The sequence below is a fragment of the Oreochromis niloticus genome, linkage group LG20 (genome assembly GCF_001858045.2).
Source record: "Oreochromis niloticus isolate F11D_XX linkage group LG20, O_niloticus_UMD_NMBU, whole genome shotgun sequence".
NCBI lineage: Eukaryota > Metazoa > Chordata > Actinopteri > Cichliformes > Cichlidae > Oreochromis > Oreochromis niloticus.
This window is the reverse complement of record NC_031984.2, coordinates 14,711,883-14,727,191: the sequence shown is the minus strand read 5'-3', so window position 1 is coordinate 14,727,191 and position 15,309 is coordinate 14,711,883. Positions and strand designations below refer to the sequence as shown.

Sequence of the window (15,309 nt, the reverse complement as noted above, 5' to 3'; positions counted from 1 at the left end):
AGAGGGCTGGTCTGACAAAAGACAGCTTGGGATAGGGGGAAATGGAGGCTGGTGATTTGTTGTGCTGACCCCTCAAGGGAACAGCCAAAAGAAGTTTCTTAGCCATTAGTGGCATGATTGTTCTTACATTAAATTGTCTGCTATAACAGCTAGTGTAGAAAAACTAAGACAACTGTTGTTTTGAGGTTTTGCCGCTATATCATGACGTGACATCAACTGTATGAGTTCATTCTTGCTCTGTTGCTCACAAGCCATATAAAAATCTCTCCAAGGTCCACCATGGGTTGCACTGCAAGAATTACTAACATGCTTAGTAAGTATCAGTAGTGGTCCAGTATTATATTTTCTCTCACAGGTTATTGCTATGTTGCTTCCAGCTAAGAAAAATACTTAATATGAATACTGAAAGAAACCCCCCCCCCCCGAGGATCCCTACCCAGCATGAATACACATGGACACTGCAGTTTGTAGAATTATTTATTATTTGCTCCAGTCAAAAGGACACATGTTCAATCTGCTTAGTTTTAAAAAACATGATGCTTTGGCAGTCACCCCACCTCTGTATATAAAAAAAAAAAAGTCATGTGTGGCATTTGAGAGACATTTGTGTAACACCAGCTTCACATAATATACACAAACAGCCCTTGTTGAACAATGATGAAAGCTTCATCTATTCAACAAAGAAGAGAAAACACTGTAAGTGAATACTATTGTGGCTAGTATAGAAAAAGAAAGACTTAATGATTACCTAGCAAATGAGCAAGGTCAAAGTGATGCTGCAGCACTTTTGTGATGAATATTTCACAGCTGAGGAATATAATTTTGTTTTGTTTCTGAGTGACAAATCCCTGAAAAAAATATTCCAGTATCTCATCCGACTCAGTCTCAGCCAGAGCAGTCTGTGCCTTTGCTGATATTACACAGTGATGTAATGCAAGCAAATTTGAACATGCATCTCTGAAGCAGGAAGAGTGGCTTAATCGCAAATCAATCAGATCTTCCCAGGGTCTTCTTTCAGGGTAACTGTTCTGTTAAAGATGAGCTGCATTGAAAGAATGAAAGAAAGTTTCAGTTCATATTGCATAAATGTTTTTAATCCAGACCAAGACTAACAAAGAATTTCTAAAGTTAATTGAAACAGAAGCTTCCATAAATTTGTACAAACCTGTTTTTAAATTAAAAAAAAATAAAAATAAAAGTCTTTCTGTACCTTATCTGCAGTGCTGTCTGGGTCCACAGAGAAGTAGCCGACTCTTTCAAACTGGAATTTGTCAAAAACCTTTGCTCCCTTGACTGAGGTGTCCACTAAGGCACTACTGATCACTTGCAGGGAATTCTACATTTTAAAAAAAAGAGGAACCAATGAAGAAATCGAAGTGGCTGCTGACACTCAAAAGCCTTCTGTTGTAGTTCAGAGATACTCACAGAATTGATGTCACTCAGGAAGCCATTAGGCACTTCAGATGGATCTTCTGGATGTTTGTGCAAGAAGCTACAGATACAAAGAGATACTTTGGTTAGATGAATTCTCAAGTTGTTATATTATTTGTGAAATGTTTGTGAATGATGGGTAGTTATTTGTGACTTACAGTCTTTCATAGAGGCGCACTTCACACACCAGTGGCTCACTGACCCAGTGGATAAAGGCCTTTGGTTTCTCTGCGGTCTCAGAACTGCAGCAGGTCACCTCCAGTTCCACCACTTTGCCCTGAGTGTCCTGAGAAATGGTTCAGAGCAACACATGTGTCATAAACCAGATAATGAAGTAATAATGACATTTTACTGCCTCAATTTAATATTCTAGATTACAACCTCTAGTTTAATATAACTAGATCATATTTTTATAAAACCCTGGGGATATAGGTGCTCACTATAATGTCATTTGACTGGACAGATATATGTAAAACCTTCACAAATATATTGTGATGTTTTGCATGAAGAAAAGGTTGAAGGACCTGTTTATGTTTTTACAGGATTAGAGCATGGAAAACACATTTTTATTTTATATTGTGTGCTTGGTGAAACTGAGTCTTACCTTGATGACTTTCTGGACAGAGATGACATACCCAGCATGCCTCAGGCCTACAGGTTGTTCTGGAGTCAGGCGCTTGTAGCCCTTTTCCATGACCTGCCAAAGGAGAGAATAACCTCATAATCGTCGTCCATCTCAAACCCAAAAAGAGCACAAAGAATGGCTGCTTTTTAAAATCATTTATTTGGAGGTTTTTCTCTCTGACCTCTCTGAAGTCACTTTGTTCAATGAAGACTGTGCGCGTGAAAGGAACCGTGTGGCTGCCCTTGGCTTCGTCGGCAGGAAAGTCCGGGACTCGTACATCTGTCTGAAAGAGAAGCCAGAAGGATTATTTTCTCCTAAAATATAATGTGAAAGAATATACTAGGTCAAGCAATTTGTTTTATAAGCAATGTACAAACCTTGAAGTTCTCCGGAAGGTTCGTTATGGTGACTTTGAGTGGTTCTAGCACAGCCATGGCTCGAGGTGCTGTTTCATTCAGCACATCCCTCACACACGCCTCCAGTAAGTGGGGCTCGGTCGTCGTTTGGGAAACTGTGACTCCCACCTGTGAGATGTGTACAGTGTAAGCACGGCACTTATGGATGGGACTTGTTGTGGCATCCAAAAGTTCATCATTGCATTCATTTTGCCTACCCGTGCACAGAAGTTGTTGATCGCTTCTGGGGGAAACCCTCTTCTCCTCAGTGCAGTCAGAGTGAAGAGTCTGGGATCATCCCAGTCTCTGTAATTAGAAACAAGTATTTAAGAGTTACTTAATGCAGGCTATGAACAATGAAGACATCACAACAATAGCTGTGGTCAAAAGCTATTGTTGCCTACAATGAAGTAATTAAGGAGTTTGTTTTAATAGCTTTTAACATGCTTGGGGAAAACTAAAGTCCTACTCAGATGTGGAATTCAGCTTTTGTTGAATGTGCTGCTTTCAGATAAATGTCATGTACAGGTTTGTCCCAATATTTTGTCCTGTTATATCAGGGGAAATATAAGTCTGGAAATATTTTATTTTGCATTGCAAGCCTTAGAAATATTTCTATTGAGAGTGCTACAAAATTAAATAATTTTAGAAGTATACCAACTGAATACAGTGGGGCTGAATTCTTAATTTGAGTGGTCTATATCTGGTGGAAGCTATGACGTAAGGGCTTTTACTCTTAAGCGTAAATTATGGTCTTGCAAACGTGTTCGTCTCCGTACATGTTTCTGTTCAGACAGCAAGCGGAAAGGGGTTTTAAACCAACACCAGACCTGCTCCTGTCCAGTCTTCCAAAATCCCCACTGCACATTACTGGAGGCAAATGATGTATGTCTGCCGAATCCTGATTAGTTTACAAAGCTAGATCAAAAATCAGCATGAAAAGCACAGACAGTTGCTGCTTAGTTTCACTTCAGCTCTTTGTATAACAGACTGGTTATACCACATACTTTGTACATTGCCTCCATAGAAAACAGAGCTCTGTGCAGATGGACAGGCCATCCCCAGGCTACGAAACTGCTACCACTGCTGAACCACAAAGTCCGCTTTAGTTTCTCTAAACATTTTGTTCAATACAGCATCTCATGTGACATGTGAAGGAAAAACCCCCAAAACAAAACATGCAGCTAACTTTTCTCTAGAAGTTTTGATTTCTACAGCTTTTTCAGTTAATCTCAAAGTATCTAATTAAAAAGAAATGGTGCATAAAGCCTTTTATGTTATTCTAACAATGAAAGAAATCAGAAGTGACTTTAGAGTTTACCTCTATGACAATTAAGTAAAAGGGCTTTAATTGAATGGTAACAAAAAACTGGAAATATAAAACACTTTACCAGGTAGGGATACACAAGTCCAACATTTAAAATGTAGTTATATGCCAGTGTTGACTTTCAACACAAAGTTGCTATTATTCTCAAATCTAAATCGGAAAGGCAGATTTTCAGCTACATTTTATGTTAATGACACAAGGCCACTGATTTAAATAACTAAAAAAATAAAATTGGCTTTATCTATGGATCTCCCTATCCAATTCAGGACTGCAGGTGTGGGGCTGAAGCCCCTACCAGCTATTACTGGCTAAGAGGTTAAGCAAATCCTGGGCAGGTCCTTCATAGTGATTAATAACCAGTCAGGTTTTTATTGAGTAACATAGTTTTTTTTTTTCCATGTTAACATAGCTAACCTTGTGTTTTAGATTCAGCTCTGTGCTCTGATTTAAGGTTATTTTAAATTAAATTATGAATAGAAAAATAAAACTGTTGAATCCTAAGCATAGTATGTGAATATATGTACAATCTAATGGTTGAATTATAGCCTTTTTAATATGATCTATTACAAATTCAAATTTATTTTTTATTTTTCCAGACTGCTTTGTAAAATATTTTTTATATAATTTCTTTGACATGTGTGGGTCTCTGTTCTTTGATTACAGCCCCCTCTAGGGGTCAAATGCCTTGCTGCAGATTTTTGTTACCCATAGGTGGCATTTAATCCTGAATGACTGTATGTTTGCCAGACCCCGATTAACACTTAAGAGTTGATACGTTGGTCTATCTTTTCCTGCCTACACCTAAAAATAAACTTGTTACATTATTTTACAAAGAGATGGAGTGCCTCAGCAGCTCTTAAAAGCAGCATATTTCCTTGCCACTTCTATTAATTTGCATTACAAAGTAAATAATTAAGTTTGAAAAAAATATGTCAAAAAGAAATCCTACTTTACCTGACAACGCCTGTCTCGACCAGTTTGATGATTTTTCTCTTGGACACAACAGTGTAAGTAAGGTTCAGCCGCCCATATTCCCACTGCACAGGGCAGTACAGATCCAGAGCGTTACACAGCCAGTAATATGATGAACGCCTGACAGAGAATCACGAAAAGGTCAACAACAAAAACGGTAATGTCATTCTGTAAGAATCCAGCAAAAGCTAAAATGAACCTAATGAAGATGGGGAAAAAAAGTCATGTATACCTGGCTTGAAACTCTTTGGTACACAGTGAGTGTGAAATATGTTCAATGGAGTCACACAGACAGTGAGTGTAGTCATAGGTAGGGTAGATACACCTGCAGAGAAAGAAGGCAAGTTCAATAGGAATACATTGTTCTGAGAAAAGATGTTGTGTTCTTTTTGTTTTTTGTATTTTATTTATACCATTCATCTCCTGTCCGATGATGCGGTGTGTATTTTATTCGGTATGCCACTGGATCCATCTTTCCATCCTCCATGACCATCTTCATCCTGAGGGTGGCCTCTCCCTCAGCAAACAGGCCCTTCTTCATCCTCTCAAACAGCACCAGCGACTCTTCGATGGGTCGGTCTCTCCACGGTGATTGAGGAACATTATGGCCTTTCAGCTCCTCGCCTTTCTGATGGCACACATACGCGTGACCCCTGAAGGCGGAGAAAAGAAATGAGTCAAACACCATCCGTCCACCAACAGCTCCACATACTACATATTCTGCACTCACCTGCGAATAAGATCCACAGCAAGGTCATAGAGTTGGTGAAAATTGTCGGAAGCGTGTGTGATGGCATAAGGTTTGTAGCCTGTGTGAGCAAAACCGTGATAAGACAATGGCTGCATGAATGTAGAGAATGTGCCCAAGAACATCAAAACATTTATGCACATAAAACTTACCCAGCCACTCCACCATATCCTTGATGGCAGTGAAGTATTTCTCCTCTTCCTTCTCAGGATTTGTGTCATCATACCTCAGGAAGCAAATTCCATTATTTGCCTATGAGGGAACACAATGTTTAGAGTAAACACCTGCACAAGAGAGCATTCAAAAGCTTATATGGTGTTGAAAAAGGAAGAAGAAAATAACTTACCTTTGCATAGCCAAAATTAAAGTTGATAGCTTTGGCATGCCCAATGTGAAGGATACCATTGGGCTCAGGAGGAAAACGGGTACGTATCTAAAGACATGCAGATGCATTTCAATGCAATCAATGTTTGTTTTTTTAACTATGTAAGATTTCTAACAGTTCATACAACTTGGGAAAATATTATACCTGTCCACCTGTGAACTCCAGGTGCTTTTTAAGCAAGTTCATTGTATTCGGTGTGACCACGTAGCCCTCAGTTGTATAATTTTCTCCTGCATGGTCAAGAACAAAGAAATAAACACAGTTCAGAATTCAAAGTCAGAATAACCAGGTAGACACATTAACAAAAGTCCTCCTTTTCACCTGAGTGCTAGAAAAGCTGTTGGTGAGGAGTGCTCTATTCTTACATGGGCTCAGTCTGACTTTTTAACCAGGAAACCAGCGAGGTAAAGTCTGTTTAATGTCCGAACGCATCGACTCACAAATAAGCATTCTCACACACAGCTTTGTTGGTTATTGTTTTAAGAAACATTGAGAGCTGCAGTGTGAACAGATTAAGGAAACATTTTTCAAGTGCCACAAGACCATTTCATTTCTAATGGCACAGCTATTTTTTGCCCTTACCTGGTTTATGGAACTTCAGTGCTTCTCCTCTGAGCTGCTCCATTAGTGACTTGCCCTCCCCAGAGACTGCGTCACCTAAACAATCAATAAACAGTTTTAAAAAGCACTTCAAGACAAAAGCACCCCTGTCTGTTTTTGACTTTCTCTGCTGCTTACCGTTCACCGCCACCTCCTCTTTCTTCACCTTCACGTCATTCTCTGTGACTTTAGCTTTCTGTGCCTGAAATATAACTATATATTAATTACAGACCAAATAAATACATGCTATGCATTTCTCTTCTTGCACAGCTTTAAATAACAAGACTTGAATGAGGGGAAAGGACTACCTCAGCTCTAAACAGAATTTACAAAATTAACTCACCATCATTCTGAAGCTTAAACACACACTACAAATTATTTAGTTAATTAGTTAATATAAAATAGCTGGACTATGTTTTACCCCAAGACAGCAAAGTATAAAAATGGCTCCAGAAATGTAGTATTTTTAATAAGATACACCACTTTTACCTTGGGCTTCTTCTCTAGGTCAGCCTCTGTTTTGGGTCCTAGGAGGTGCAGAACCTTTAAGATGAAAGCCAGAGCTTTTTTTTTTTATTTGAAAGAATCCCAGCGACCTTAACTGCAAATACTCAACTACAATGACATTGCAATAACAGAAGGATCTTTTTCCAGACATACCTGCATATCCACCTCATTCTTGATCACCTTGCCATCAGCCCATTTTAGAGCAGAGCGTGCTTCACCTGCACCAGACACAGAGGCTCAGTGAGAAATTATTTTTGGCTGTTAGGCTTCAGCAGCTGCAATAATATTTAACCAGAAGGTGTGAGCTCATACCCATTAGCAGTCCCATGTTGAAGTGATACCTCTCCTTTAGCAGTTGATCCTTGTGCTTTTTAATCACAGCTTCTACCTACAGTACATTACACAGTTACAGTACATACCACACCCAGTACAGCATGTAAAAAGACACACTTTTGGCTAGAACACTCACTGCTTCCTCAATCTGCTCAGGTGTTATGACTACACCCACTCCACATGCTTCATCAAACTCCTTCTGGTTGATGGGGTCTTGTGGATGACTCTTCACAAAGTCCAAAGCAGCTACAAAAAAAATATTCAGAAAGTGGTTTATGTAATCTCAGTTTCATGTACACACACACACACACACACACACACACACACACACACACACACACGTAGTATCTGACAAGTCAAGTTCCTTGACAAGTCAAGGAACTTGTATCGGTGCAGCACAGAGAAAAGAATGCCTTTGAAATAAGACATAACTTGTTTTGTGACACTATGATCAGCTGACCTGTGCTGTTAATCTGGTATTCACTACTTCTGGTAAATTTTTTCTCAAGTGTCATAGGATATATTGCTGATTTACCAACACCTAGATACTACAAAACTAGTACAAAACATAAAATGTGGTGAGTGAACCTAATCTATTCATCACCTTAAAATAATAATTTAAATAACATAAATCACAATGTTTGTGTGTTTGCTGATATTTGAGCAGCTTGAAGAGTTACATTTCAAATTACATGCCACTTAAAAACAGGCAGACAAACAAACAGAAATGTTATGTTTATCCTTGCTCCTCCTCAGTTGCTTTCTAGATCTTAAAATACTGCAACTGCAACTTTACATGTGCACCATGAACGCATCACAAAGACGAGAAGGAATAAGGATATAATGATGATGTAAGTGAGTTGTGGGATGTCATTATTTTCTAATTAAGGATCTCCATGCTGTCACTAGAAGCAACACTAGGCTGCCCCACAAGAAAAATGAATTCATTCCACAGTTGTGTGTATGATCCTGCTTATCAGGATTACTGGTCCACCTACACAAACACACACACATAAACCTACAGGAGCTGTTTGGCCATTAAACTCATGGCAGGAAGGGTCCTGGTGCACAGTTTTTTGCACTGATGTTAATCCCAGAGGATGTTTGAAGTTCTATGCAACTTAGTACTTGCTACCTCACTCTGCATCTCTGCATGGTCTGCCACCCCATGGCTGAGTTGCTGTGGTTCCTAAACACTTTCACTTTACAATAATACCTCCTACAGATAATCAGGGAACATCTATGAAGGACGAAATGTGAAAACCTAAGTTATTGTGAAATAAAATGCCAACAGTGACATCTCTTTACAGTACCATGCTTGAATTCAGTGAACTCTTTAAAACGACCCATTCTTTTACAAATGTTTGTAGAGGCAGACTGGATAGCTAGGTGCTTGATTTTATACACCAGTGGTAATGGGACTGAAAATACCTGAATTCAAAGATTAAGATGCATGGCCTACTTTTGCCCATAAAGGGTGCACTTCTTTTGACACGTCATTGAGCCTTCTTCACAACAGACATGTTGACATGTTACAGTAAGGAAAGCTCAGGTATTCCTGATATTTCATGTGGCTTTCAGAGTATTTTTCCCTGAGCACTTTATATTTATTTCACAAATATTGCGCTTAAAAAGAATTTGTGAAAAAACTCAGAGCACACATTATGTTTAAAATATTTTTGGAAAACTTTGCTGGTTAAAACTGGGTCCACAACAGATCTTCTTCTTTCAGTTGCTCTCTTAAGGGATCACCACAAGAGATCATCTACTTCCATCTCACCCAATCCCTAGCACCCTCTTCTATCACACCAACCCTCTGGATGTCCTCCTTCACTACATCTATGGATCTTCTCTGTGCCTGGCAGTTCCTCTGCTCATGTCCAAATCATCTTTGCATTGCTTTTCCAACTTTGTCCCACAACACTCAACCTGACCTGCTCTTCTGATATACTTATTTCTAATCCAAATTATCACATCATCTTGAAGTTTGCCACCTCCAGCTCGACCTCTTGTTTTCTTTCTGAGTACCATAACCTCCAAACAGCAGGTCTCACTAGTATCTTGTAGACATTCCCTTTCAGTTTTGCTTGACTTCCAAAACTTTGATAATTTACCTGCAAGCTGTAGTTCTGTGCAGATCTTACGCTGAGCTATACTTTCTGAAAGAAATGCCAGGCGCTTGGTGTCTTTAAGGCGAGATGCCATACTGTACAGCAATGTACCCATGGCTTTGTCCACTCCTGAGGCCCCATGGACACGTTGGGCCTATTGAAAACAGAGAGGAAATTTAAAAATTATTAAGAATTTGTTAAAGACAAATAAGGAAATTGCTAATAATCACTACTTTCCTTATCTTGACCCTGGGAGCCTAATAAAGATAAAATAATGGATGGTTTATTACCAACTAAAGAAATATGAAAGTGAAAGTGTAACTATAACATAATGTACACAAAAGTTACAAGAAGGTCAGGGTAGGTATATCTAAAACTATAACTAGCGTAGCATAAATAAATGAGAAGGCTGTATACAGCTGAGCTATACAGTCAAGTGTCAGTCGTTCTCACAGCTGTGCATTCAGGTAGTTGAGTTACTACCCCATAAGCGTTAGGACCAACCTGAGTAATTGCCTCCTTCAAGGAAGAACTCAGCGATTCATTCTTCAGCGTTTCTTTCGCTTTCTGCTCGCTGAGTCCAATGGACGTGAAAAGTGTCAGCGTATCTGCCATTATCCCGCCGAATTCACCGGTTAAAATCGGAACCACACAGACACGCCACCGCCACACACGACTTTGCTTCCCAAAGAGAGACTAGAGGCCACTTCCTCTGGAAAGAAAAAAAACAAAGAAGTACAAGGAATATTAGCCAATAGAACGCCGCGGGTTTGGATCTCACTGACCAATCGTGAAGGAGATTTACTAAGATTACCGCCTACTACGATCGTAAGAACCAATCAAGATTTGTGTTGACACCAGTGAGGGACGGGTTACCGGAATCTGGGTAATGTTGCATCAGATTGATATTTTAGTAATTCCTGACAATGCGAATTTTTGAGGATCATTACTTGTTATCTATACTAGATAATATTTTAAACAATTATTACGGAAAAATTATACTTTTCACAACTTTTCATATAAAATAATTGCCCATTTCCGACTCAGTGTAAGGTCTTTGTCGTCCATCATAATCTATGCCATAACAACTCCGCGAAAGTTATTTACTCGAATGCCGCGTAGCTTCCTGGAAAATACTTCTGTTTTTATTATTGTAACCTACCCTACCATACACGCCGGATCACACTACTATGCGTTTAAAAAGACTTAACTGTAAAGCTTGTTATTAACCACTAAACAGTCAACGGAGAAACTGTAAACAGTGGAATTATGGCCAAACATGCGGTGCTGTCATCTGGATCAAAAATGTGGAGGTCTATGTCTTGTTCAAAGTCCGAATTGCGTCTCGATCTCACTCTTGCATGTGGACAATCCTTCCGGTAAGGTGGTCAAAGTCACATCCAGCCTTTAAATATCAAATGCAAGTTGAAACAGTTTAGTCTTTGAATTAACTCAGATCTCATTCCCGCAGCTGGAGGGAAACATCAGAAGGACACTGGACCGGTGTGATGGGAGGGCGTGTTTGGACTCTGACCCAAACAGATGAGACTCTTTGGTACCACGTGTACAACAACCAGGACAAGCAGAAGGAGGGAAGTGACAGGAAGAGAAGAGTTGGTGTTTCTGTCTTGGACAAAAATACAGCAGAGAAGAGATTCAGATGTGCTCCAGAGAAGGAAGAAGATGAGCCGTTGGCTGTTTCTTCAGTACAGAATAGAGAGCTGGACGAAGAGATGCTGAGAGATTACTTCCAGCTGGATGTGAGGATGGGGGATCTGCACAAGGAGTGGGGAGCAGCAGATTGTCACTTCAAACACATTGCCGAGGTCTTCAAAGGTCAGTGTGTGAGTTTGTGTTTGCACAGGCTTGCTACTACATATCACTTATTACACAGTAAGGCGTTACTCAAATGCTATGTTTCATCAAATTTCATAAATACTTTGTTGTTGTTGTTGTTTTTCCTGCAGGTGTGCGAATGCTGCGCCAGGACCCCACTGAATGCCTGTTTTCCTTTATTTGCACCTCCAACAACCACATCTCTCGGATTCAGGGCATGGTGGAGAGGCTGTGTCAGGCTCTGGGCTCCCCCCTGTGCCAGCTTGATCAGACCTCATACCATGACTTTCCTACCCTGTCTGGGCTGGCAGGTGCTTTAAAAATTTGCCACAGAACTACTATGTTTGTAATCTTATCAAAACCATTACTGTCAGATGATGACGATCCTGAGAGTCTGAAGATAGTCATCCCACTAGTTTTTATTAACATTAACTGATTAATTACATCTTTTTTTAAATGACCTTTTTTGGCATTTGCCTTTAATGATAGTAGAAACAGATAGGAAAATGGAGAGAAAGAAAGGAAGACATAAAGCAAAGGGCCTCAGGTCAGGCTGCGGACTTCTGGCCATATGGCATATGGTCACCTCCTCACTAAACCAGCTAAACCAGCACCCAGTGTACATTTTTAATGACTTTAAAAAACAAGAATCGGGTGGATGAGTTTGGATTTAACTGTGTCCAAATTTCAGCTGTTGATTTGAGATAAAGTTGAAGAATTTGGAGGTAGTCCTCCTTTATATTAGTCCGTCCACTTTGTGCAATGTACTAGTATCATTGGCTGCAAAAGAGACCCAGAGCATGATGCTGCCACGACCATGCTTGACAGCTGGTACAGTGTTTTTATTATCATTTACTCCTTCAAACATACCTACTGTCATTGTGGCCAAACAGCTAAATCCTTGTCTCAACTGACTATAAAACCTTTCCTGCAGATGGCAGTTGGTTTGTCCATGTGAGCTGCTGCAAATTTCTGAATGTCCTAACCAATTTCTTCTCATTCGAGGGTGACAGTTTGGGTATTCTTCCAAACTATGTCAAAGTAGTCCCACATCTGGAAAAAGAACAGTTCAAAGAAATCTTTAAAAGGCCAAAAATTACCATGATATCCATGCCCATGATGAGTTTGTGTAAACTTCTGACCACAACTATGTTGTATGTTGTTTCATTTACTGTTCTTATCAGACAGCAGCATAGAGGCACGTCTTAGGGATCTTGGTTTTGGATACAGGGCTCGGTTTATCCAGCAGAGTGCGAAGCAGATTCTGGACAACCATGGGCCCCAGTGGCTTGAAGGTTTACGCAGCATCCCATATCTAGAGGCCCGTGATGCTCTTCGTACTCTTCCAGGCGTTGGTACAAAGGTACAGCAGATATTTTGGGGGGAAGAAAAGGTAAAAGAAATGTGATGTTAACTGCTAACATACAATCAAGGCTTTGTGTCATATTTTAGGTGGCAGACTGTGTATGTCTGATGTCCTTGGATAAGCCAGAGGCTGTACCTGTTGACACACACGTGTGGCAGATTGCTAAACGTGACTATAAATACGCTGCCAACAATGGACAGAAGAGTATCACAGAGAAACTAAACAGAGATATTGGTCAGTATTCACATACCTGTTTAATGGTATGGTTCAAACCCTGATTTTAAACACTGATAATAAAATGTTCAATCTAATATTTCTACACAGGAGATTTTTTTCGAAATCTGTGGGGACCCTACGCTGGCTGGGCGCAGTCTGTGAGTGTCAACTTCTGCAAACTGTCTGTCTCTTATAGCAGGTCCACTGTAACCACAGAGTGTCTCTCTTGCTTCAGGTTTTGTTTTGTTCAGACCTCAAGAAGTTCCAAAGCCTCAAAGAGACGGCACATCTAAAGCAACCAGTGAAAGAGGAAGAGGGTGAAGAGGAAAAAATGCCATGCAAAAAGACCAAAGTAAAAACTGAATGTACAGGAACCGCGGGGAACCTGAAAGCCAAGCCAGCATGTCACAAGAAAGCAAAGATTTCTGTTAAGAAAGAGCCGGTAATGTGAGGTAAACAGGAGTCTTACACTGAGATTCATATCAGGCTACAAAACCACACATTTGCACAAACTGTGCTTGTTCAGCATCATGTGACGTGAAATGAAATGTGGAGATGATTTATCTTTCAGAAACATGACAGAAAATGGATCATTTTCTCTTTCTCAGGGTTTTTATATAATTGTGTTGTAGCATCACTTCACTGTAACAAATAGAGCACACTAATGATTTTTTTTACAATAAAAAATAAGTACCTCACACTCTTTTTGTTCTCTGTAAAATGTTGATACCAGCAGAATTACAGCCATCATACATATAAGTGTGAATAAATTGCACAATACATTTTTAGGCAATTATTTACCAAAAAACATGCTGGATATAGAAAATATGATACAAATTAAAACTAATATATGCAAATTAATACTTAATTTATATATTTTTCAAAATTTCGTCAGAAGTTTGAATTTTCTGCCTTTTGCTTCATGGTTCAGTTTTGAAAATACTAAAGTCATCGTGAGCATATTGGCATTTAGTTCTGCTAAAACGTTGTCAGAAGAGGGCCCCTAGATGGCAGTACACAATGGAAGATGGTGCTCTCCAAGACATCATATGGTGGGGAATTCAGTTTTAGACAGTGTTTTAAAATCCGAGAACAAATTGCACTTTCTTCCTGGGTGAATACTTTCTCTCAGGCTGCTGGCTCTTGTTACAATAAGTACTAATGCGTCACGGCAATTGCGTGCATGCTGGAAAAGGTCACAGCATGGCAAAGTGGTGCTGTGTTTCTTTAAAATGCATTCCTTATACCAAAATAATATTTCTGTCTGTTAGACCATAAAATGCCATTAGACTGTGCTGCTGTAGGGTCTGTATGTTGTGTATAGGCACTGGCTGACTGTGTCAGCTGGTCTTTTTATAGCAGGGATTGCAGTTATCTGCTGTCAGTGCTTGGGGTGACTGTGACTGTCTCTAGTGATGGCATGTTAATGTCTCTTGGGCTGTCTGACTTCACTGTCCCTTTACAGCAATGACTATGCATTATTCTTGTTTCTTGAGATTATACACAGCTGCATACTTTACTGTGAAGCTCCAGAAATTATTTCTCATGTGTAAGCTTTAGCGTGTAGGTGCATCATATACAAGTATGTCCAGTTTTGGCATATGTGCGCGCACGTGCTTGTGTGCATGTACATTCATGGAAGTGTTTTATTTGTGGACGAGAGTGCAGCCATGTGAGTTAATGAATATGTGAGTCAGCTTTCGTTCCCATTCCGGTTGAGCTGGGCAGAAGCTGGGCCCCAGCTTTAGGGCAGAGTCACACTGAAGAAGAAAGGCAGAATAAAAATAGAGCCGAGAGAAGCAAAAATTAATAAAAGAGCACAAAGGGGAGATGGGTGAAAGTACGCTGGAGGTAGGGGCAGGATTTTCAGTTGACACACAAAGGCTAGAACAACACAACAGTGGCCTATGTATTATGTAAGAGATGGGTCTCAGCTTGTGTTCTGTCCTTGGGGTATTGTTTAGTTGAAAGGACATCTCCGTGTGCTTACTTTCTGTAATAAGAAGGTCATTACTTTTCAGAAGCACCAGAGGGCACCATATTTGGAGCTCAAGTAAATGAGGAAGGCCTAACTCTGTTTCCTGAAACAGATCATAAGCTGTATATAGTAGCTTGTTTTTATCGCACCTGAGCTACAGAGAAATTTAGGAAACCCGTTGTCATATCAGATTCCCAGATTAATGCATGATACTGATAAATTATACTACTGAATTTTCTCTTATATAGGCATATTCATAGATTTTAATCTGATCCTGTACAGAAGCTTTGGCACACTTGCATAGTTAGTAGTATACCATAATTATATACATAGACCTAATTCACCTGTGATTTTATTGAATTTCACAGGTTTCATCCAGATGGTTATAAATCAAAATCTTAGAGCGGGAAATGATAAACTGCAGTATAAAAAAATAGGTCCTTTGAATATAGACATTTCAAGTACACATACACTATTAA

At 39.6% G+C, this 15,309-nt stretch overlaps 2 protein-coding genes across 2 annotated transcripts; one reads left to right on the top strand and one right to left on the bottom strand.

The window, feature by feature from the left end:
- Positions 1–463: 463 nt before the first annotated feature.
- Positions 464–10,783, bottom strand: qars1 (glutaminyl-tRNA synthetase 1). Its single transcript, XM_003439003.3, has 24 exons — positions 10,646–10,783; positions 9,939–10,146; positions 9,438–9,588; positions 7,460–7,569; positions 7,303–7,378; positions 7,144–7,208; positions 6,973–7,026; positions 6,622–6,685; positions 6,466–6,540; positions 6,028–6,113; positions 5,845–5,931; positions 5,651–5,750; positions 5,481–5,559; positions 5,164–5,403; positions 4,983–5,075; positions 4,733–4,870; positions 2,670–2,757; positions 2,434–2,580; positions 2,238–2,339; positions 2,036–2,128; positions 1,590–1,717; positions 1,426–1,492; positions 1,211–1,336; positions 464–1,042 (listed from the first exon to the last, which is right to left on the bottom strand). The coding sequence occupies exons 2-24, from the start codon at positions 10,047–10,049 to the stop codon at positions 992–994; spliced, it is 2,331 nt and encodes a 776-aa protein (XP_003439051.1). The 5' UTR covers positions 10,050–10,146; positions 10,646–10,783; the 3' UTR covers positions 464–991.
- On the top strand, positions 10,678–13,552 carry ogg1 (8-oxoguanine DNA glycosylase). Its single transcript, XM_005448730.4, has 7 exons — positions 10,678–10,813; positions 10,906–11,270; positions 11,402–11,581; positions 12,455–12,633; positions 12,723–12,870; positions 12,961–13,010; positions 13,088–13,552. The coding sequence occupies exons 1-7, from the start codon at positions 10,704–10,706 to the stop codon at positions 13,301–13,303; spliced, it is 1,248 nt and encodes a 415-aa protein (XP_005448787.1). The 5' UTR covers positions 10,678–10,703; the 3' UTR covers positions 13,304–13,552.
- Positions 13,553–15,309: the final 1,757 nt, after the last annotated feature.